General features: G+C 42.9%; 2 protein-coding genes across 2 annotated transcripts; one reads left to right on the forward strand and one right to left on the reverse strand.

Annotated features, from left to right (window-relative positions):
- Positions 1–3550: 3550 nt before the first annotated feature.
- LOC119657726 (antigen 5 like allergen Cul n 1-like) lies at positions 3551–4682 on the forward strand. Its single transcript, XM_038064769.1, has 4 exons — positions 3551–3714; positions 3777–3926; positions 4002–4240; positions 4303–4682. Exons 1-4 carry the CDS (start codon positions 3589–3591, stop codon positions 4553–4555), a joined length of 768 nt encoding a protein of 255 aa, XP_037920697.1. The 5' UTR covers positions 3551–3588; the 3' UTR covers positions 4556–4682.
- A 10520-nt stretch (positions 4683–15202) lies between these two features.
- Positions 15203–20879, reverse strand: LOC119658139. The gene is made up of 3 exons (XM_038065408.1): positions 20624–20879; positions 15553–16260; positions 15203–15449 (listed from the first exon to the last, which is right to left on the reverse strand). Exons 1-3 carry the CDS (start codon positions 20800–20802, stop codon positions 15203–15205), a joined length of 1134 nt encoding a protein of 377 aa, XP_037921336.1. The 5' UTR covers positions 20803–20879.
- Positions 20880–24677: the final 3798 nt, after the last annotated feature.

Below are 24677 nucleotides of genomic sequence, written 5' to 3' on the forward strand. Positions count from 1 at the left end.
TCGAAAGCAGACTCTTCTCTCCTAATAGCTTCTTGACCGTCTCCCGAAATGTTTCCTTGCCGAACGTCTCTTACCTTGATTCTGCGAGGATTCCACCAGTCTTCTTTTCTATCTTCAATCTTGATCTTATAGCATTTCGCTGAGAACTTTCGCAACGATCTTTCCTTCCGTCGATTCAGTGAGCAGAGCGGTCGAGCCCTCTTTTCTTTCTCAACTTCTTTTTTACCACTCCACCATTCGAACTCGCCTTGACTTTAAGTAGACACCTTTCGACTCGCCTCCGCCTTCTTTTTTGGTGCCCTGAAAACTACCTGAATGAAATTTCCTCCAGATGCATCTTCCTCCTTTGGTCTTTGTAACGATTAGCTCTACAAAGGACTGCTGCTTTGGGCGCTTACGGTGCTCCCAGCAATTGCTTCTACTTTTTGTGTGTCTTATTTTGCAGTCCGTATTCGCCTGCAAAAGGAAATGTTTTTCTGTAATTATTTCAGTTGCATTTGTTCGTTTTTTCATACTTTTTTTACTTTTTTCTGGAGGAAGGTTGCCGCCCATTTCTGTATAAGCTGTTCGTCGTCCAAACCCATCTGCACGGTTTCAGCGATCTTCTCTGGGTTTCTTTTCGAAACAGGAGCACATCTTTATACCAGCGCATCGTGCGTAAGGGAGTGGCACGCAATAGTCAAGAACGGGTGTATTTTCTGGAATAAAGTGCCTAACCCCGTTGTTTGAGTACTGCCATAGGTTTAGCTTATCCCCAAACTCAATACCGGATCAGCGCTCGGTCGGGGTTGTCTACTAGTCCACTAATACGGATTCAATGCATACTACCGAATCAGGGTCCCGAAAAAGTTGGCTCCTGAAGCACACTACAATTACCAGAGTGTACTTTCCAAAGGATAATTTTTTACCAATCCAAGCACCCAGGACCACCTATTTCAGACAATGCGCCTATAATTTATTGAGCCAAAACCTTGAGCTCAAAATTATTTACGCCTGGTGATAGGTTCACAATCACGCTTATTGTATCCACAGAGCATTGGAATGCTGAAAGCCATACTGTCTTTCGGGTGGAACATTACATTTTTCAGCGATGGGTTGCAGCATGTTGTAGATGATCCTATCCCCCATTGTCCCCTCTAAGTCAAGTTAGTAGTTAGTTTTCACAATTATATGGAGCCTAGTCTTCTGCGCTAGCTTCAAAGATTTGTTGGGTATGGCATGCAAATCTGGAACTTTGTTGTTGTCAACTCTCCCATGTATGCAGCGTTTCCTTACGCAGCAGCGTCGGCACAGAGAGCGCAGAGGACTGTCCACTTTTTCTCTATAAAAGAGTTGGAACAGGCAGTGAAAAACAAGAAGGCGCCAGGACCCGATGGTATTCCAGCAGAGGTATACAAACTGGTATTCCAACACCAGCCAGACCTACTGCTTAGTCAAGGCTGGAATTTCGGCGTTAAGTAAGCTAATGGCAAACATTGGGGGTCCTACGTCTAGCAGGCGACGTCTCCTGATGAGTTTAACACAGTCTGTCGTGCTCTACGGCGCAGAGATATGGGCTGGCGTTGTTAACAAAGAGGTATATCGTAAACGCCTCGCGCAAGTACAGAGACGGGGAGCTTTGCGGGTGGCATCTGCGTAACGCACTGTCTCTGAACCAGCAGTGATGGTGATCGCGGGAGTGATCCCCTTTGCCCTTCTTGCTAAGGAGGGTCAAGCCATATACAAGCACAAGGGAGATGAGCCAAGGGAGGTGGTTGCTCCCGAAGACGAGTGGCAGCTCTCGTTGCAAAATGAAACTAGAGGCAGATGGACTGCGCGGCTCATCGGCAACTTAAGTCCGTGGCTGAATCGAAAGCATGGTGAGACTGACTATTTCCTTACCCAATTTTTAAGTGGGCATGGAAGTTTTCAGTCTTACCTGCACAAGATTGGAAAGGCGCGTTCTCCGGATTGTGTGTTTTGCAATGGAGTTGTGGACGACGCCCACCACACTTTTTTTTCTTGTGGAAGGTAGGATGGGGTTCGTCAGCAGCTCTATTTAAACACAGGGGATCTCTCTCCAGACAACATTGTCGAAGAGATGCTGAGGACTGCTGACAGGCGGAACCGTGTTGCCCATTACGTTCGGGTCCGTCTCGTTGCTAAGAAGATAGAACTCGACCGGTGGAGGAGCCGGATGGCAGGGGGTTCCTTGAACTGACAGTTCCCTACCTCCTCTCCCCTCCCGTTGGTGAAAGGAATTCCCTGATTTGAAGGCTCCGCAAGGCGGGAGAGATCGGGGACTAGCCCGAAGTAATGTGACAAACGGTTCCGAGCTAGCTCTCTGACGATGGGCAGGTGTTTAGTTGGTAGTCCGACGACGTACCGAATCGGGAGTCGAACACTGTGTGCGTAAATGCATTCACCTATCGTACCCCAAAAAAAAAACCCACCACACTATAGATGGATGCATAAGGAACCATCGATCTAATGAGAGGAACATATGTATATCCACATTACTACATGAAGCCTAGGTCCCCATGTTGAGACAAAATCCGGTCTGCACAGCCCATAGCCTTTAAAAGCTCGTTTTATCCCTACCGCAGCATGTTTGTTACAAAAAAGCTTCTTATCTAGTATGACTCTCAGATATTTTACTCCTTCGGAAAGTTGAAGTGTTGTACCCTTCGTCTGTGGAAGGCAAAAACCATCCAGTTTCCTCCTTTTTGTAAGTAATAGCATTCGGGTTTTATTTTGATTTACCAAAAGGCCATGCCTGATGATGATGATGTATATTTCTACACATCGTTCCGAGATCTCGGCCCACAAGTTGGGCGTGTGTTGGCAGATTTTGCTGTGCAGATAGTAGCAAGTCTACCAACATACTACACAGAAGTGGCGATGGCACACCTCTTTGAAGGCAGCATTTCATTGTTCCAAAAATAATATAATATATTAATCCAGAAAAAACTTCGAAGCATAGAGCCCTTACGAAAAAGCACTAATGCGGAAAATATTTCTGCCGTTCGCTCCATAATGTAATGTCTAAAGCTAGTTCCAGGGTTGGAGTTGGTGAAGATTGGTGAATTTCGCTGGTTGTTTCCGATACATTTCAGTTTCAAAAAGAAAAACAGCCAGACAGACGAACTGATTTGAATATGATTTTGCTTTACATAATACATGTTTGATCCAAGATTTTGTATTGAACTTTGATCTCTGAACACATTTTTCTATAAATATTGACAAATTTGATTCCGTAATCGCAGTTTCTTGAAAATCGGTAAATAATTGATTGCTTGACTGGAATGCCTGCCGTACATTCTATGTAACAATTTCAAATTTGGTGTGTTTGCATAGCTGCATCTATGGTTGCTATCTGCTCTACGAAAAGTTGATGTAGACATTTTGGTAATGGTGCTTCTCAATTAGACCTTCTGGAAGCTTCAACGCTTGGATCGAAAGAGGTTAGTAGGTGGCCTTGACTGAAGTTCGAGTGCAGCAGGTGTACTGGATTCTCAAAGAATTCAAAAATCCGAAATGGTATAAAAGCTGCATTTATAATTGGATAGATATCAGTTTCCAGTCACAATTATACGACCTCTAAGCATAATGAAGACTTCAACGTTCTGTGTCGTTCTGTGCCTTAGCGTGATTCAAAGTTTTGCTCAAAGGAGTGATTACTGCAAGCCTACATTATGCCAATCAGGGCGTCATATCGGATGTGGAAACAAAAATGTATTTTTCTAACAAATTACTTAAGGACCTTTTTTTTAATAGAAACCAATGCCTTTTTGCAGCAATACGCTTTAACGTGTCCAAAGGATGCCAAAATTGTGAACCGCGAAAATTATAAAAATGTCTTCGTAAATGAACACAACCGTGTTCGGAATATAATTGCGACTGGGAACTTGGTGGGATACTATCCTGCGATGAGAATGGCTACTGTGGTGAGTATTACATATGGAATGGCCTTGCTCATTATAGCCGAAGGTTATAAATATGGGTTCTTGTTAATTTTGCAGACATGGGACAACGAATTAGCTAGGCTAGCCGAGATGTTAGTGAAAACTTGCATTAGTTCCTATGACGAGTGCCGGAACACAGATCGGTTCAGTGCTGTTGGCCAAAACATTGCATCTACAACCATAATCGGATCTTATAGCGTAGCCAAGCTGATTGAAGACACTGTGGACAAATGGTTCAAGGAACATTCCATTATTAATAGATCATACGTCTCCACGTATAAGATGGACGACAACTTGTAAGATCCTTTTGGTAGTCATATTTGGTAATTCTGTTTAAGTGATCCTGTTCAATCTACAGCAATACATCGCGGCATTTTGCACAATTGGCTTTAAGTCGGGCTACTCGTGTCGGTTGTGCCATCATTGAGTTTACGGATGGAACAAGGACCCGCGTTAACGTGGTGTGCAATTATTCTGCACGTCCCATGCATAACCAAGCATTATATACGGAAGGCTGTTCTGTAGCCCAATGTTTACAGGGTCATAACACTAACTTCCAGGGATTGTGTACTCAGTCAGAACTAATCGACCCAAACAATTATATATATTAAGCCGGAAATTTGCTACCGATACGAGTTTCTTTGATTGACTTTACAATAAATTATATACTACAATAAGATAGGTGAAACGTGGTAACTGTTAAATAAAGTTGAATAAATCTTAATTCTACAAGAAATCGAAGATGGTACTTTTGTAGAATAATCAGTCAGATTCAGATGACATTTAGGCCCAGAAAAAAATTTTCAACAGTCGTCCCACAAAGCCTACGCTTTTTAAAATACGTTCGCAGATGAATATTGTGTGTGTGAAGTCGATTGCATCCTTGATTAGATTCCTGCCTAACAAAGGCTCCGTCCTTCTTCTGAATTTGCAGGTTGACAAATAAGGAGATATCTCTTTCACTTTTCTAGAACAGTCCCTAAGCAATTGAAAAGGGGGAAAACCTCAAGAAAAGAGAGAACTTATTTCATAATGGCCGTTATTATATCTTAAGAATATAGTGTTAGTGGGGCAAAAATTCGTCGATTTGGCGCGGGTAGTGAATTTGCGTTATTTGGGGTCATTAACTGAAAAAAGTATGAGTGGATTCCGCTTCTCACTATACCTAGTGCGACACAGACGGCGCTTATCGGGGTAGCCAAGAGTGAAATCTGTTCTGGCCAGTTCCCCTCGATACTTTTGCTTCAGGGAACCCAGACACGAGACACTTTGAGCGAACCAGCAAAATAGCTATATTCCCTTTAGGAGTCGAATCACACCTCAACCGCCAACAACCCTCCCGTATCGCTAATATATCCAGCTGAAACGAAGTTTTTCCTGAAGTTGGAGAAGCCCGAAGCATTTTGATTCTCGCAGCTCGAGAATGGTGCACGATACAATATATTTGATATGGAGATGGAGTGGAAGGAGAAGCAGGAGTATGTTATGCATGGTTACACTTAACCTCAGTAGTTCGGTCTTATTGCACTCTCTTCTTTCCGTAGTTTTGATCGAACGAACTATGGCTGTGGACATTCATAGAGATATTTTTGGAAAAAGCTCCCATTTATTAAGGAAAGACTAAAAGACAACTTGGGTATTTTTGGTTCAGTGGTCAATAGCGTAAGACAATTTTGGTTGGATTTATGCTGGATGCAATTTGCAGCCCACCTAGTTAATGCTACAGGAGCAACGACGAATCAAAACAATTGAGAAGCAAATCAAAATTAGGACACTCATAAACCTAGCAACCTAGCAAGCAAAGAAAAGGGATGTGCTCGGAAGTTAGAGTAAGATAAGCAGTGGGAACTGAAATCAGAGTGGCTGGCGTCTTCCTAGCCCTACGCCGAAGGGCTTCGAAATCATTTTATGATCTCTCCTAAGGGTAGGAAGGGGCGACATTCTCATGAGATATACCCAGGGCATGAAACCGAGTAATAGTAGTATTTATTCCGAAATCGTAAAAAAAGATCCTTTTCACCCTAAATCTTTCAGATGAATTTGCCAAACATCGTTTGTACTGAAAACAGTGGAATAGGTTCTAAAGCATAGTCGCTTACATCCATGTCAATATTCTTACCGGGCAGGACGGTCAACAGAAATCCCCTGTATCAGCTGATGAATGTTTTATGTGATGCGTTAAAAACCAACGAAATAGCCCTGTGTACGTTTTTGCACAGCTTCCGAAAATAGATCGCATGCAGAGATGCGAAATACCCTAATCCGGAAGGGAGGCGGCAACATCATGGTCTTCTGGATGGGCAGGATCTTAGAGAGCAGGCAACTAGAAACAGACGGTACCAGTTCTATTGTCATACGCGCTTCTCAAGATTGTCTGCAAGGATGGGTGTTATTACCGCTAAGATGGAGTAGAATAGTTGACGAACAGCTAGAAAATCCAACAAATACTGGAATACAGGTCCAGTGTTACTCTGACGATATTGTATTAATCTGTGTGGGCAAATATAATGACACTGTAATTAATAGAATCCAAACTGATAATTACTAGTACCTAGTGCAGGGGGCCAAGGTGCATATGTATCCAAGCAGGGTCACTACAGTAACATTCACTAGGAAGCACCTTAAACTAGAAAGGAAGGTCAAATTCTTGGGAATTACACTAGACCAAAAACTACTCTGAAAGATGCATGCTGAGCATATATGTTGGGAAGCTACAATTACAGAAAGAAATGGGGATGCACCCCGAAAATGTAACGCTGGATATACACCGTAATAGTAAAGCCAATGATGACCTATGGAACGGTGATCTAGGCAAATAGAATCGAATCGGTTTGTGTGTGTCTCATTGTCGAAAGTGCCTTCTGGGATTCACTTCTCTTCATCTTTATATACAGATGCAGGCAAGGAAGACAGAATGTCTGGGAGTGTTTGCGTTGCGAAGAGCTGCCTAATTCGAAGGATATCAATCTTCCTTCGATTTCCTTCGAGTCAGTTTCTCCAATTATTGATACCAAGAGACAGCATAACAATGAGGATTCATGTTCACTAAAAATTTGAAACACCATTGGACAACAGGGCAAACTGGGAGAGTAAGGCAGTGGCCTATGACCTGAAACTGCAGTTGATTATTTGGTACACTGACGAAAAATGTACTTTAAATGTGTTGGGAACGCTTGTATATTTCATAGGGACACACTAGTATTTTAGGACGCGGTGAAACTTCCTTTGACATTATTATGACTAGATGCGTATCGGGGACCTTACATGCAGACTTTGCAATGAGGAGGATAAGACGACCCTCATATTAGACTACTCCCTTGAAGTATCTTACTTAGGGAAGCGAAAACCTGAAAAAAAAACTCCACCATATATGCCTTATGGAATATTTCCTAAACGTAGCAGTAGGTTGAATATCCAATAAGCCAACAGATGGATGGTTATTGGATTGTACGCGTAGGATACTCCTTCAACTCCATTATAGTTAGAAATTCTAGAATTGTTTTAGTGCCAATATTATTCAACGATCCTTCTATGTACAAAAAGGTAGTGAAAGTGCTCATGATATAGAGCCGTTTGAATCGTATCAATTATATTATGAAGGGAAGTCTCTATAGATATGACTTTGAAATAGGCGCCTTAGGAATTGGAAAGAGGCATTCTTTCCTCAATTGCCCGTAAATGCATGTCTAGAATACGCTATAGGATTTTAAGCACATAGAATGTAAGATTGATTGACCTGAAATTCTTCGCGAAAATGTAGTCATGTCTGTTCATTTTTGGCATGAAAGCCGATTTTTAAGGTTTTGCTTGGAAAACAAGACCTTATTTTTCGTCTGTCTGTCTATCCTGCCTGTCTGTTAGTCTATCTGCCAGTCTGTCAAAGGTATGGGAAGGACACCCAGAAAATAAAACCAACATGGACGAATTGAGAAGGAGTAAAGTTACGGTGCAGGGGCTCGGAACCCCAGTACCGGCGGCTTTTGGTAGTGAGCAAGCGGGCTCCCGGCCGTCGATATCCCTCGACCGCAGTGCTTCGGTGGTGGACAACTTGGCCACCGTTGCATCTAATACTACAAGTGTTTTAGATTTGGAGAAGGAGGTGTTCAAACGAAGCACAACTCTGCCAAGAACACCAATTGCGAAGGCAAAGAATGATGGGCTAAAAGGAGATAGCTGGCCAAAAAAGGCGATTTCGACACCCATCGGATCTGATCAAGAGGTACTCCAGCAGCAGCAAATAGATCCATTCAGGAGAAGCTCATCAATTTTACGATCTCCTCCAATATCAAAGCCGGCAAAAGAGAAAGCTCATGGGAGCTCAGCAACTGAAAAAGGTGAAGGAGTCAGTAAAAGGAGTAGTCTGGCCAGGACTCACCGAGAACAGAGCCCTGACCCAGAAGAACTACCTTTTATGCAGCTTGGGACTAAAATAGTTGAGCTGTCCGAATTCATCAAGGACAAGCACAACGTGCACCAAGCCATTAAGAACATGGTGAGAGCCATCAGGGTGCTTTATAATAGGTCACAGGAAGAAATAAGAAAGCCTAAGGAAAAGCCGGACATCCGAGCCTCAACAGTGTCACAGGCGATCCAAGTGACACCCAAGCACAAAGTCGCCGACCTTCGCTCAAGTAAAAGAGTGAGAGACAAGGAGGGGGAAGCTTTGGCGAATCAACAGGCCCCAAAAAGGAAAAAAGGGGAACAAAGGGAACTAAAAGTTCAGAAGGGCCCAAAGTACCAAAAGTAGGAAAGTCGGCTAGCGAACCGAAACCGAAAGAAAATAAGAACGATGGTTGGACTAAGGTCGTGAAGAAAAAAAGAAATAAGAAACCGAAGGTGCGAATTCGCCCGGAGGCAATTGTAATCTCCAGCAGAGGACATCTAACATATGCGGAGATACTGAAGAAGGTGAAATCTGACCCCGACCTAAAAGACCTAGGCGGAAATGTTAGCAAAATCCGGAGGACCCAGAAAGGTGATCTCATGTTTGAGCTGAAAAAATCCAGCGTGGGTAAAACTGACGACTTTCGTAACCAAGTTTTAAATTCACTTGGGGAGAATGTCGCGGTTCGTTCCCAAAAACATGAAATCTATATTCAGTGCAAGGATCTCGATGAGGTAACATCCAGAGAAGAGATCTGCACTGCCTTGATGGAACAATTCAAGTTGGAGGATTTCAGGGAAGAATCCATCGTGAGCCTAAGAAAGGCTTATGGCGGTACTCAAACGGCCACAATGCGACTGCCAGTGGAGTCAGCGCAGAAGTTGTTGGCCGTGGGGAAGGTTCGGATTGGATGGGTTGTTTGCCGACTAAGGGAACAGATCTCCTTAAAAAGGTGCTTCAAATGACTAATGTTTGGACACTTCGCGAAGGCATGCACTAGCGGCATCGATCGGTCCGATCGATGTCGAAGATGTGGGGAAAAAGGACATATTGTCAAGGAGTGAAATAGAGACCCCAAATGCATTTTGTGCGAAGAAAAGGAGGGACGGGATAACCGGCATATTGCCGGAAGTGGGAAATGCCCAGAATTTAGGAAGGCGTTAACTGCAGTGAAAAAATGAGGTTAATACAAATAAACCTTAATCATTGCAGGGTCGCACAAGATTTGCTTGCGCAGACCACTTACGAATCCGCAATGGAGATTGCTATCATTAGTGAACCGTACAGAAATCTTGACGGTGCTGTATGGGTCACAGATTCGACTGGTGGAGCGGCGATATGGGCGTGCGGTCGTCAAGCCATACAATATAGCATGGGTCAGGCGGCTAGAGGCTTTGTGTGGGCAAAAATAAGCGCCATATTCATATATAGCTGTTGCGCCCCACCGAGCCTCACACTGCCCGAGTTTGAAGAACTGTTAGACGATCTTGTTCACGATGCAAAGGGACGGAGTCCAAAGGTGATAGCCGGTGACTTTAATGCGTGGGCTATCGAGTGGGGCAGCAAAGAGACTAACGCAAGGGGGCGGTGCTTATTAGAAGCATTCGCCCAGTTGGATGTGGTTCTGGCCAACGAAGGCGATATAAACACTTATCGGAAAGGGGGAACTGGGTCAATTGTAGATCTGACTTTTATCAGCCCTGCGTTAGCACGTGACATGTCCTGGCAAGTTAGTGAGGACTTCACGTACAGCGACCACCAGGCAATCACCTTTGAACTAAGGATGGAGCCACAAGGGAGGAGACCTGCACCCCGGAAGCCGAAATCCAGAGGAACACCAGAATGGTCTGCCAAAGCGATGGATGAGCAGACATTCATGGAGGTGTGGCTAGACTTGCCTAGCAAAGCAGGCACCTCCACGGATAGAGCTCTCCATGTCACACAGAGCATCTCTAAAGCATGTGACGCGTCGATGCCTAGGAGATGTTCATTCCCCACTAGAAGACCCAATTATTGGTGGAATAGTGAACTTGCCAATCTTCGATCGTTTTGCCACAGAGCCAGACGAACGGCTCAGAGGGCAATAGGTAGGATCGATCAGGGGCAAAAGGAGCATGCCTATAGGGAAGCTCGCAAGAACCTCAAGCTTGCCATCCAGCGGAGTAAGAGGGAATGTTTTAAGGGGCTCTGTTCAGAAGCGGACATAAATCCGTGGGGTAGCGCCTATAAAATCGTGACAGGACGATTCAGAGGCCGATCGTCTCCGCAGATCACGTGCCCTATGCTCTTGTTGAAAATAATCCAGGGGTTATTTCCCCAGCAAGAGGGGGGTGCTGACACCTTCCAGCGCCCCCTGAATGTGGCGCCGATTCCACCAGTCACCAGGGACGAGCTGCTAGAGATCTGCAGTCGAATAGGTGACAGTAATGCCCCGGGTCTTGACGGCATACCGAATAAGGCTCTCAAACTTGCCGTCAAAAGTAGACCGGATATGTTCGCGGAGCTGTTTGAAACGTGCATGTCGGAGGGTATTTTTCCTGCACCATGGAAGCGGCAGAAGCTGGTACTGCTGCCTAAGGCTGGCAAACCTCCAGGTGAACCGTCCTCCTATAGACCCATATGTCTTCTAGACACTATGGGGAAAATGTTGGAGCGGGCCATTTATAATAGATTACTTCCAGTCGTCGAGAGCCAAAGGGGCCTTTCAGATAGGCAGTATGGGTTCCGGAAAGCCAGATCAACCATCGATGCCATCAAAATGGTTACTGGCTTGGCCGAAAATGCAATTCACGGAAGGGGTTGTACCAGCAAATATTGCGTGGTGGTGACCCTAGATGTGAGGAATGCATTTAACTCGGCCAATTGGAACCTTATACGAAAGTCTCTGGCGACGATTGGTGTTCCCACCTGCCTCGCCGCTATTATCGATAGCTACTTGAAAGAGCGGACACTCTGGTATGATACCGATGACGGATCCAAAGAGTACGTTGTCTCCGCGGGTGTCCCCCAGGGCTCTGTACTGGGCCCACTACTGTGTGTAGCCTGTCAGGAGGACTGGGATGCGATCAATTCCATGATCGCTGTAATCCAGGAAAAACTGCGAAAAACAGAAGAAGAGAGGAAGACGCGGTTACGAACCCCGCGGGTAGACGAAAGGAGACCTAGCTAAAGTAAGCTAACTCCGCCCCGTGATGTAATACCTAAAGGTGGTCCCACGGGGTAGGGGGGGAGTCGGGGGTGGTTTTAGTGGGTAAAAATCCCACACTCTGGCGTGCCCAGGCCAGAGTCTTTTGAAGATTTCCACCTCCTCAAAAAAAAAAAAAAAAAAAAGTCTGTCAAAGGTACTTTTCTCAGAAACGGTTATACCGATTGACACGAAATTTGGTGAGATGTTGGATACTGTGAAAGTAAGTTTCATCTTTCTATATTGAGTTTAAGGAGGTCCGTATACATACAAAAGGGGGTAGTAAAATTTTTTCACCGAATATAGTCATGTTGGTTATCAAATGAAAGGTTTTGACTAGTACTTTTCGAAGTCAGTCTTAGTTTTGGCATTTGCTGGAGAGGGACCACCCATGAGGGGGATCAAAAGTGATGGTTTTCTTAACAGACCCATTCTCAGAAGCTACCAAACCTAAAAATCGCTTTCGGGGGCTCAAAATACTTTCCATATCGATATCTACTCAAATAAAGTTAATAATAGTATGTATAATACTTTGCTTTTGAGAAGTTGACTAGAATCCCCCCTAAAGTTTATCCTAGAGTTATACATTTTTTGCAGTAATGTAGACTATAGTATGATAAAGTAATATAGACTATAGTATGATAAAGTTACAGTAACTCAAAGTTGTCTTTTCCGTGTAAATTTACTGCAACCTAAAATATCAACACCGCACTAAAGTGAGTGGGCTAAGTTTTTTTTTTAAGGTAGGTGAATGCGTTTACGCACAAAGTGTTGGACTCCCGCAACAGCACACTGCCGGACTACCAACTAAAAACCATCCCTGTCATCAACCGTTTGACACATTACTTCGGGCTAGCCCTCCCGCTCTCCCGGCTTTGGGAGCCTTCAAGTCAGGGAATTCCTTTCACCAACGGGAGTGGAGGGGAGGAAGGGAGTTGTTGTTAGTTCAGGGAACCCCCTACCGTCCGATTCCTCTGCCGGTCGAGTTCAATCTTCTTCGTAGTAAGAAGAGCCCGAACATAATGCCCAATACGATTCCAGCTGCCAGCGCTCTTCAGCATCTCTCTGACAATGTTGTCTGAAGAGAGCTCCCCTGCGTCTGCATAAAGCTGCTGGCGGAGGCCGTCCCACCTCTCGCAAGAAAAAAAGGTGTGTTCAGCGTCATCCGCCACTCTATTGCAGAACACACAATCAGGAGATTGCACCATCCCAATCCCGTACAGGTAAGACTGAAAACCTCCATGAGCACTTAGAAGTTGGGTAAGGAAGTAATCTATCTCACCGTGCTTTCTGTTCATCCATGGGTCTAATTTGCCGATGAGCCGCGCAGTCCACTTGCCCCTTGGCTCATTTTGCCAAGAAAGTTGCCACTCGCTAAGGGTGCGTTGACGTTCTTCACGGGCAACCACTTCTCTTAAGTTTTCGAGTTGAATACAAATGGATATGCACCCCTAAAAATGTGGATAATTATGTGCAGAATTTATTCCGATTTCACTGAAAATTTGAGTTTTCGCTTCAAAGACTTGTACCTTCAGCGATGGCGAGACAAAGCTGAAAAGTTTCTTCTTGTTCAATGATATAAAAGGTCTAATACTGACGATATCGACCAACATTTCGTTAAATTTCAGGATGTAAAGACGAATTCGCTCGTGTTGTTACAGTAGGAGGAGTACAAAAGCTGTAGGTACTAACGCCGTTGGTTTTTGCCCGTACAAAGCCAGCTGATAGGTATACCATTGTTTCCTATATCTCTCGAATGGTTTGTGGCAGCAAGTCTTGAGTTACTCCGCAGTGTTTAAGGTTGTTTTCCGTAAGCCCAATTGAGCCATGCGATTGAACTTCTCTCCTATATGCCGGAGAGGAGCCACCATGTACAATGTGCCGACATTGCCCTTTTCACATTTCCTGTACATTTTTTATCTATCGTAATGGTTGGTGCATGGTGCTGCAAAATGACCGAATTCGAGGCATCTGAAACATTTTTTTAGAGATACTTGTTCTCTGAGTCGCCACACAATCAACCCTATTCTTACTTTGCCCGTGGTAACCAATTTAACCACCAATTCCACCGGCAAGGTAATAGTGGGGGTCTGTCTATCCTATACGTCTTCTTCATCTTTTTCATGGCATCCTGTTCTATTTCGCTTAATTAAATTGTTCGTTTAACATTACTCAGATGCCTTACTGCGATGGTAGTATCATTGATTGTCATCTCCTGCTGCTCGCTAAATTTATTTGATTCCAAAATCAGACACGGCTCACACTATTGCTTAAGCCACTTTTCGAAAGATATTGGCACATCGACGAACCCTTTTTCGTCCTTTTATTGATTTATACTGCCCACTTTTATTTACTATTGGGATTTGCTAGTATTCAATTTTTTTCCTTCTGCGGAAGTTGATAACGTAGCTTAGAAGTTATAAACTTTCCATGGTATTTTCCTCTGCTTAACTTTTTTCTACTTGGTTGCCTATTGGAACCCAAAAGGCTCACTGTTATCGTCTCCACTTTGTTTTTCCACTTTCACGCTTACCTTATCAACACAGCCACGTTTTCCACGTAACTGGTGCGTTTCGCCTCCGGCGTCTTAACATTTATGGCACAAGCTAGACCTTGAGATTTTGCTAAATATTCTGTCTCTCCTTGATGAAATTGCACAATTCATTTGCGCGTTGTCGCAGTGAAAGAAACAGCGGTCAATGAGTCTCGAAGAGCGAAAGATTGCTTTCTCCCTACCCAAAACCGCCAGGACTAATTTTCCAAACCCCGCAAACTTCCTTTTTCTTCCTACATTATTTGGTTTATTTTGTGGGTATACTTGCCATAGCCAATTTATGCCTCCTCGGCTTAGGCGCCCATGCGTGCACATATACATGCTAATGATAAATATGCCGAACATCCCTTCTTCCACCAAAGGGTTGAGGTAGGAGATTCAGAAACTCGACACAGGGCTACAGAACCACTACTCATCAGCTTTCTTGTTATCCCGGGCTCCGCTACATGGTCATTAACATTATTCTGAATTTTTCTAAATATGTGAACTATCCACTGCCACCCCCGATCGCTATTCAACCGGTCTACATCATTTGAGATTGTATTAGACTATAGAATCCTGGTTACTTAGCGAAGTACTGCTGACAATTTGAAGCTTACAAGTGATGAAAGGAGTCATTTTCTATGTATTGCTCCCATAAGATATTCAGATAAAACATTGCCATGAAATAATACATTTCTAGTAGTCATTAACTCTATTTGCCCAGGTCCCCGGCAGGTAAGTCAACAGATGTGTGTTCGGGGAATAATGTAATGACACTTGCTCTCAAGGCAGGGCAAAACGAATTCCACTTTGCGGGCTCACCATAATTTGTAATTCTTTCCCCTCCTCCTTTTCACTTTCACCAAACTTGGCTTCAGTTTTTGGGCTGGGAAAAAAATCACTTCATCCCACTTGTGGCTTACGTTGATTTATAGCTTTTTCACCTCTACCTACTTGAATCTTAGAAAAATCAATAGAATACAAACGTAAATAATTTATTTACTATATAAGGAATGAATATGATAAATTTTTACACATAAAATAAATACACAAACTATAAAACAAAGTACCAAGACATAACCTATCGTTAAAATACATCTTAGAAAATCTGAAAGGCAACATATTTTGATTAATTTCGGCCCATCTGGAGCGTTCTACGCACCTTTCGTTAAGAAGATAGACTTGGGGATTATAGTAACCGTGATTTTTTTAATCGGCATCATATCCACAATACACGAGAAGATTCCTGCTTCTGATGGACGCACTGCTGTTAAGAATAGTTCGTCCCGCATATCGACGGCAACGTGATTCTCGCTAGCTCCAGTCCCAAGGGCATTTGGACTTTTCGAGAGAACAGTTTCTTCATTAATGACCCAAAGAACTTCACTAGCGTTTTCTGACCTGCAGAAAAAATATGCGTTATTGACACAACCCTCTTATATTGAGAAGCAATAGTATACAATACTTGTTGATATTCTTTATAAGCCCCAAGGGAAGAACTTACTCTGGGCAAAGAAATTTTGTATCAGATCCTTCCGGAAGGTAAACACTTTGTTCATATTTATAATCGACATCTTCCTCCAATGCATCTGGTACGCAATCTTCAACACATCGCTCGTACTCGTAAAAAATCGTTAGGTTCATCACAATGCTTGCGAAGTAAGGGTAGAAGTCCATCAACCATTCAGACTGTGTAGGGAATATCGGTGCAAGTTGATCACTTTCATTCACTATTACATAAGGATACGCATAACGGAATCTACGAGTATCGAATTTAAATGAGCCACACAAACAACTCGACCAAGGACTCCAGGTGACATTTAGACCTGCAATTTGATCCTCAAGACTTTCGTCGTCGAGCTTTAGGGCAGCGGGTTCAAGGACATTCTCGCGGTATTTCCTCCAATCGGTCAATGAGCCACTTGGTAATTCGGATATCACGTCTTTTTCAATCACCTGTGTCAGATAGTTGTAGGAGATGGATATGGTGGAATTATCAGTGTCATTGAGACGAGTGGTGTTACAGCTGTATAGTCCACTGTGTTTTGTTTTCACTTTGTTAATTACCAACGTATTGTTATCAAATATTTCCATACGCTTCTTGAATTTTTTCGATTTTGGTTTGAACGGCACGAAGACTGGGTGCACGTTAGTGTGGTTTAGCTCGAGCATGGACCAAGTTGCATTTATTCCCGAGGGAATGGTTTCATTACTGTGAATTTTAACAATTTACGTTAGCATGGGAAGTTCGAACATCAACTAACGTTAGTAACTTATAATCTATTATATAAACAAGTCGGGAAACCGGAGGCTGGATACTTAAGTTAAGAAAGGTTTTGCGAATTTCTTTTATAAAAACATTACAGTGCATATTCGTCTCATTAGTACGTAGGACGTAATATATGCATATATTATGTGAGAATCTCTACTTTCGCGTGATGCTGACGTTTAGTCTTGCATTTGCACAAAAGCGATAACTTTGACATATACTTTGTTAGTAATAATGCGATTTGCACCAAGCTTGGTAAGATCATGCTCTATGCTATAGCCTACATTGCAAAATTTCGCGATTCTGGGATGAACTTACAGGGGCCAGGGGTTGCAGTCAGTTACTAAAAATTATAGATATATACTATTATTAATTTTATTTGAATATACAATATATCGGCATGGACGGTATTTCGGAGCCTAGTCACCATATAATGGCAGCTTCTTGATTTTTTTTTAGATTTTTCGGTTGGGTAGTTTCTGAGAATGAGTCCGTCAAAGAAATGATCAATTTCGACCCCCCCCCACTCCCCACCTTTCCAATAAATATCAAAACTAAGACCGACATCGAAAAGTACTAACCGAGACTTTTCATTTGACACCCCACATGATTATATTTGATGAAATGAAAAAAATGTACACCTCGTCTTTACATGTATGGGGACCCCCCCTTAAATTCGACGTAGAATGATGTTACTCACTGTATGTGTGGGCGTTCACAGTTAACACCTTTTCACCATATTTGGTGCCAATCGCTATAACCGTTTCCGAGACAAACAGACTGATAGACGGAGCAGGAGATTATGGTACAATGTAAAAACATTGATGAAATCACAACCAAGGAAGATATCCGCGAGGCCTTAGAAAATCAGTTTGGACTAATTGGTTTGCAAGATATCGCAATCAGAGGACTGAGGAAGACATACGGAAGCAAACAAACGGCAATTGTAAGCTTACAATCTGAAGCAGCGTTTAAATTGCTGGTGGCTGGTAAACTAAAAACAGGTTGGATCGTTTGCCGACTCAGGCAGCAGGTGTTCCTCACGCGGAAAAAGGACGTCGACTGTCGGCACGTTGCAGGCAGCATCAGATGCCTAGGTGTTTAGGAGAACCTTGGATGCAGTAAAGAAATAAGGTTGATACAAATCAACCACCAACCACTGCGAGGCGGCGCAAGACCTATTCTCGCAGACCATTTATGAGAAGGAAATCGAAGCTTCCATAATCAGCGAGGCTTATCACAACAATAAGAGTGGTTCCTGGGCCGCAGATGTAACTGACAAGGCGTCAATATGGGCGTGCTTCCAGAAGTTGGATTCGTCATATATAGTTGCTATGCTCCACCAAACGCGACGATAGCGGATTTAAAGGGCGAATTTAAAGGGCATGCTAGGCATGCTGGTCTCGAATGCCAAAGTCGAAATCTCAAGATAATAGCGGGTGATTTCAACGCGTGAGGCGGTCGAACTATGAACACCAGGGACCGTATCCAGCTCGAGGGTTTCTTTGAGCTAGACTTGGTACTTGTAAACATGGGAAATGCGTCCATCTTTCGTGGGATAGGGTCGGGCTCAATAGTCAATCTGAGATATGTGAGTATCACTATTCCTTCAGATCGAATATGGATCATGAGACGATGTGCGTTCCCCCGGAACTGGAAACCAGGGCAGGTCCGTGAACAGGATTAAAGAGGACGCATGCATAAAAGGTAGAACAAATGATGAGACGCATAATGAGAGCATGCGACGCTGCTATGCCGACGTGGCGAGTCCTCGCAAAAATACGATCAAGCTAGTGGTGGAATGAAATGATCTGCCAACGACCTAGAGGAAGACCAGACCTAGACGCCAAACGGTAAGTATATGCGAACTTTCGAGGTAGGCGTAAGCAGACTTTATGGACCAACAAGCGTGAATGTTTCAGAGAACTTTGGGCAAAGCCTCTGGGGAACAGCGTATAAGGTGGTTATGAAGAAGATGGAAGGGCGAACACCACAAGTGACTTACTCACATCTTCTGCTTGACATCGTGATGACGCTCTTCCCCCGGATGTAGGGGAGTGCGAAAACATAAGCAAGCATTGGACGTGTACACCATACCTGCGGTAACTTGAAAGGAACTTGCGCAGATTTGCCGGAGAATTGGTGATAACAAAGCTCACGGTTTGGATGCTGCTCCCAATAGAGATTCTAAACTCGTTGTTAAGACCAGACCCGACAGGTTTATTTGCGTATTTGAAACATGCATGTTAAAAGGAGTTTCTCCTGCTCGATGGGAGATGCAAAAGCTAGTTTTACTCTCCAAACCCAATAAGCACCTAGGACATCCATCATCATACCGCCTGATTTGCCTTATTGGCACTGTAGGAAAGATACCCGAAAGGGCCATTTACAATATACTTCTTCTTATCAGAGAATATGAGGACGGACTCTCGGAGCGCTAATTTCGATTTCGGTAAGCCCACTTAACAATCGACGTTGTAGGCGTTGTCTTGAAGCTGACTCGAGACGCGATGTCATCTAATAAATTCTGTGCCATGGTGACATTGCGACATCAAAAATGCAATTTATTCAGTCGACTGGGAGTGGATAAAAAGCCCACTGTCTAAAACGGCCACGATTATCAGTTCCGCAGAGGTGGTTCAGTTTGACCTTGCGGAACAAAAGACGAAGGCGGTATTGAATACCAACCGTAGGAATTGAAATACGGTTAGTATTCGTGCTAATGGTGATTATCAAATACCTGGGGGTGATGATTGGCACTAAAATTAAGTTCAATGGATACCTTTTTCCCTTTCTCTTGCATTCCACAAGGATCCATTCTAGGACCTCTTTTGTATTTATTCTTGGTTAATGATGTCCTATCTATGCTCACTTGTCCCTATTTGTTAGACGCCGATGACCTCAAGCTGTTTTCCTCTGTTTCATCCCCAATGGATTGCGTTTCCCTGCAGGCAAATCTGGATTTTTCCATTGGTGCACAGTTAATAAGTTGGCTTCTAATGTCAATGGCACTCGATGTGTTACTCGCTTAAGGCCTCTCCCAACCTCTTTCTTCTACTCTCTTGGTGGTTGCATACTTTGCTATCTGAATTCTATCCTCGACCTGGGTGTAATCTTCGACAATAAACTCCGTTTTGACAGTCACTACTTCGATATCGTGAATGTTCCCGAAGGACATTCGGGCAAGTGAGGCACGACAAAAAGACAATGAATCAACCTGAAAAGGATACAAAATATCGAAAGGCGGCAAGGCGAAAGTCGTTGTAACAATGGCAGTAACGATGAGATGACTCGCTGGCCCCACACTTTAGTTCCCCATATTGGGGAGTGGATTAGCGACGGCACAACGAGACTAACTATCATCTGATGCAATCCCTGTCAGGGCATGTTGGTTACAGGAAGTATCTGCACCAATTCAGGTTGTATGATTCTCCCTTTTGTCCTGAATCTGGTTGCACACCTGACGACCCGGAGCATGTTATGTTCCACTGTTCACGATTTTGCTCAGATCAGATCAGATTCATCCGACTGGCATTTCAACCCCTCCACACGCTCACCTGCGTGTGTCCGGAAGGGGATGGAGGCGGAGGGTATAGCCTTCTTTGCAATTCCCCCTCGCTAGCAAAAAGTTTATTAAGTTTTCCGTAACTTTTTAAGAAGTGACCGTTATGGGATTTTAACCGCGGTAGAAATGAAGCAATTTCTTATTCCTTCTCCCTTTACCTCCTCCCCTTCCGGCAGCAGGGTTGGCATCAAACTTTTCCATGGTAATATCAAAATATTCTCTATTTCCAGCACCTTAACTTTCTAAGGGGGATGACCGCTGGAATTTTTCAACCGGCCCGAGTTTTCATTGACTTTTCCTTTCAACTCAACCGTTTCTACAGCATGGCGATTGTCACTCATTCGATAATCATGGGAATATGAGATTTTCCGCAGAAATTTTAAAGAGGGGAGGATAACTAAGACCCTAACGTGGACCACCCATTTTCAGTGCAGGAGATTTTGCATGCTTTTTGCTGTCGTACAGATAATAACTACATAATATGATAGTGGAACACACAAAAGAAAATCTTGCAACCTTGACCGACAGAGAGCAGAATTTCTTCCACATGATTGAAGCTAAACCAACTCTGTGCCTAACTTACAAACCCCCATTCATTTCAAAGGAAGGTTTTTCGTATTGCTAAATGAAACCTACCGATTTTAAGAGGATAAGAGCCACTATGGAGGTAAAATTTCAGTTTGGACTGTACATGACTTAATACAGCATAATGGACCCAATTCGATATTAAATTAAATTTACCATGCTCGGCATTCCAATTGAAGAAAATGCTTCTCCGTAACGTAGACAATTTGATAGTCGATTCCAAGGTATCTGCCCGTTGGATAGTCACTTCTAAAGCATTTTCTCTCAAGGTGTTCACCCCAGCCTAGTGCTGAAAGTAAAGCAAACAAAAATTTTAAGAAATCAATACAAAACATTTGTAAAAAATTAAACTTTATTTTTTCAAAGAACACTTAAAATTCATAGAAAGTCGTCAATGACAATGAATTTTACTTATAAGATGGCTGAGATTAGAAATTTTTTTGGGGTAGTGTTTTCTTGTGGTTATAACGATTTATAATTTTAGCAAAAAGAGGAGGTACTTGCCTACCTTCTGTTGACGGAAAGTAGAAGAGGAGGCGTCTCGATATTACATATGATGTTGTCGATAACAACAGTACAAAGTCGTGACTATAAATAGTTTTATCACAACAAACCCATTCATTTATTACTAACACTCAAGAAAAAGACGCACCGCCTAACCAAGGAGCAGAAATAGGGAAATCGTTAGAGAGTTTGTTCCTTTTAGGTATGCAAGGAAGCATGAGATAGTAAAGGATTGCAGGGATCTACGCACTTGATGAAACCCCGGTTCAAGATTGAAGATTCTCCCATCTCAATGTCTGTTATGCCCTAGTTGGCTTTTGTACAGATACCCATCATGTGCAGATGCTTCCAGAGTGGAAAGTAATCAGTTCCTGAATTTTGCTTGCTTTGATTCACCATCACCACCATGCCTATAGTCTACAAAAGGTCCCTATCGTTTGACTAGTGGAATAGTTTTTGGCTTCCCATGTCGCCCATAATGCATATACAGTGCGACCATTTTTGTGGGTAAGCTTGTCCTTATTTATCATTTGTTTTAAATTTTCAGTCCAATTAAAATTTGCCACACCCAAAAAAATGACCTCCTTTTGATACTGGTTTTTCAAAAAGAAGAATTTAAGTTCATCAAGATTGCTGTTTAAAATTGAACCCTATTCAAACCTTCAACCTTGTTAAAGATTCCCAGCACCAGACTTGCCCCCTTTTTTGTACAATACCTGCCAGCTGTTATTGAAGGCTGCTTATTTATACTCGTAGTTAGAAGGTAATCTACCTACCTCAAGTAAAGGGTACAATTATCGAGAATATATGGTTGATGTAAACCCCTTTTTAGGGGCAAGTGTTTCAACTGGTTCTAGGAAATATACTTTAGCTTTATTTATAGTATAGTATTAAAAAATTAGAGTTCCATACACTATTATCACTATCTTGGAATAGTGGATTTCATTGCAAGGCATACCCCGTTACGGAGTGGTTGACTTCTCTCAATGTGTAATCTGGCTTATGACCAACACGTCGGCGAGTATTTTTCCCCTACGGCGACGAAATTTTTCACTTCCCATTGTCTCGGGTTAGAGTGCCTCGATGATTGCAGGCAGACATGAGTTGACACTTGTAGCTTCTGAATAACAGTGGGGGTCAATTTCATGTGCTATTCCTATATAGCAGTGAAGAGAAGTCATTGGTGTTGAACAGTCTCAACCTGGTGTTGATATTGACACATTCTTTTTTTTCAGGGGTGGAAACCTTCAAAAGACCGACCTCAGTGCTCATGATTCCTGAGAGTGGTGCGGGATTTTTACCCAATAACACCACCGCTCGCCAAGCTACGAACTGAGATTTCCAGCACCTTTCTTAGCATATTTAGGTTTCGTTTCTATTGGGGAAACACCCTGTGGTTCACCCTAAGACCCTGGCTTTGCTGATGAACTGATACTGTTCCTCAGTAACTTATATCTGTAGGCATCCTTTATGTTAGCAAGTCGTTTGGCTTTACTTTTTTCAGTCGTCTCATTATATCAGCGATATCACTCAATGTTCGGACTTCGTTATTCTCATGTGATCGTAGTCGGTAGCTATATTTAATTGTTTGATCTTTAACGACTTCATTAACCAACTGGACTTTCAGGTCCCTATGTAGATCCTCATTATGAATGAACCAGGGAGCGTCTACTATACTTCCAAACACTTTATTTTGGAAGGTTTTTATGACCTTCATGATTGATTCTTTGGTACAGCTGCACAGCTGAATGCCGTACATCTATATGGGCCTTAGCATCTGCTTATTGCCAGCTTGTTGCCGATGGTAGCTGGAAATTTCTCCCCAATAGCCATCACATTTGTCAGCATCTGGAATTTAGCTCGTCCTTCTTTCTTAGGATATGTCTTTTCCAGCTGAACAAAGCATCGAGTGTCATACCTAAATATTTGACCTCACTCGCCTGTGGCACTTCTTGTACTTTTATGGTGACTTTTGCTGGATTCTCTTTTTTGTTCGTGAAATTAATGTATGTTGATTTGCTTTCGTTTAGTTTTATTTTCCATTTCTTTGTCCACTCTACAATGTTGTAGCTATTTGTATTTTACTTCTATCTTTGCCTCTTCCGTAGCTTTACCCGTGGTAAGGATAGCAGTATCGTCCGCGAATGTCGCTATTTTGGCTTCTTCCCAGTAAGGTAAATCATATTCTTTCCTATTTCGTATTTCGTATATCGTAAAAAGTTACGAACAAATCAACGAAATCAGGTGTTTTTGTTATGTCAGTCAGTCAGTATGTAGGCTTACCGCTGGAGTGGACATTACACTTTTGTGCTCTTCCTGCTTCAAATAATGCTCTGCCTCAGAATGTTGTTAACCAAGATCCCCAAAATCCATCTTTTATGTTGACCTTAAATTAAGGATAGCTCTTAAGCTTGTTTAGATCTTCACTATTGTCTCAACGTAAGCATGAACATTGGGAGTCTGCGCTTATTAATTATTGATTTTCCCTTTTCACTGAAATTTTTTTGTTTTTTCAGTATATTCACAGCGTCTGGGATCTTAAAATCCTTTTCCTTCAGGTCTTCTAGAATGTCGGCTTTCTGGCACGTTGGGTGAAATCGCCTAGCGAAGGTTTGGCTAGGCGATTCCACCATGGGGGGCAGACATCTGCGTTTACAGTATGAACTTTCCAAACATTGTTGTTGCGAGCAACTATTGAGAACTCCTTTATCATTGCTGCCGATAGGAGGCTTTTAACTTTCGATTTCGATCGATTCTGCTAATATTAATCGACCGATGGAGTTTCACTTCCATTTTCGTTACATTTTTCGCTTTATCGCTTTTCGCGGGATTTTGTCTAATGATTTCCTTTGACGAGTCTGCCTTTGTTTTCTTAGACCCTGTTCTTGTTTGCAAGATCCAGTCAGTTTCTCTGGCCAATTCTTCACCTGTATAGTATCCTTTTGGTTCATTAGGGCTGCGGAACTTCGCTGGGAATGAACTAGCCTGAGTTATTTTCTTGAGGATTTCGTTTTCCTGCTGTAGTTCTTTAATTTACGAACTAAACAGCAATTATTCTCCAGCTTGTGGAGCTTTTTGCGCAGTTCCTCATTTTCCATTTCCTGGGGTGTTTTCGATACATTACTAATTGGTATTATGGTTTTAGGCTTTCCTTCCTTTGGTGTTAGTGATCTTTTTTTTGATGGTTGGGTTACATTTTGATTGATGATGGTAATCTTGTGATCCTTCGAATCCCATCAAATGCTGAGAGGGTGGATTTACCCCCCGTACAACTGCTCTACCACCTAAGACATATACTTCATTGTTTTGCTCCTTTGCATATGAGTGGGTGCAGTTTATACCTCTTGCCAGATTCAGCGGTCTCTTTATTAGAGTGTCCGCTGGGACGCCGCTCACGTTTGTTCACCACACGACGATTGTCTAATGGTTGTCCAGGGCTACGACTAAGGGGTGTGAGTCGACTTGATCCAGACATGAACAAGGATTATCACTGACCTTTGGCAAGTTCAAGGCGATCAGATACTTTACCTTGCGTAACTGAACCCTTTCATCCCTGAATCCATTCACCCAGTCAATGATCGATTTAGTGCTGTTAGTAGCATCAAGATCGGTACCCCGGGAGTAGAAATGATACTTCCGAGATATACAAACTGTTCGATGCCATCGATGTACATCAACTAATGCAAATAGGAAGAGTGATGATCCA

Source organism: Hermetia illucens, chromosome 5, assembly GCF_905115235.1.
Source record: "Hermetia illucens chromosome 5, iHerIll2.2.curated.20191125, whole genome shotgun sequence".
Taxonomy (NCBI): Eukaryota; Metazoa; Arthropoda; class Insecta; order Diptera; family Stratiomyidae; genus Hermetia; species Hermetia illucens.

Excerpts from the sequence above, each read along its gene's own strand:
- LOC119658139 (XM_038065408.1), bottom strand. The coding sequence starts at position 20,802 with ATGTTTTGTATTGATTTCTTAAAATTTTTGTTTGCTTTACTTTCAGCA. Across the intron at positions 16,261-20,623 it reads CAATTGGAATGCCGAGCATG|TAATGAAACCATTCCCTCGG; the intron begins GTAAATTTAATT and ends TAAAATTCACAG. Across the intron at positions 15,450-15,552 it reads ACAAAATTTCTTTGCCCAGA|GTCAGAAAACGCTAGTGAAG; the intron begins GTAAGTTCTTCC and ends TTTTTTCTGCAG.
- LOC119657726 (XM_038064769.1), top strand. The coding sequence starts at position 3,589 with ATGAAGACTTCAACGTTCTGTGTCGTTCTGTGCCTTAGCGTGATTCAA. Across the intron at positions 3,715-3,776 it reads TCGGATGTGGAAACAAAAAT|CAATACGCTTTAACGTGTCC; the intron begins GTATTTTTCTAA and ends GCCTTTTTGCAG. Across the intron at positions 3,927-4,001 it reads CGATGAGAATGGCTACTGTG|ACATGGGACAACGAATTAGC; the intron begins GTGAGTATTACA and ends TTAATTTTGCAG.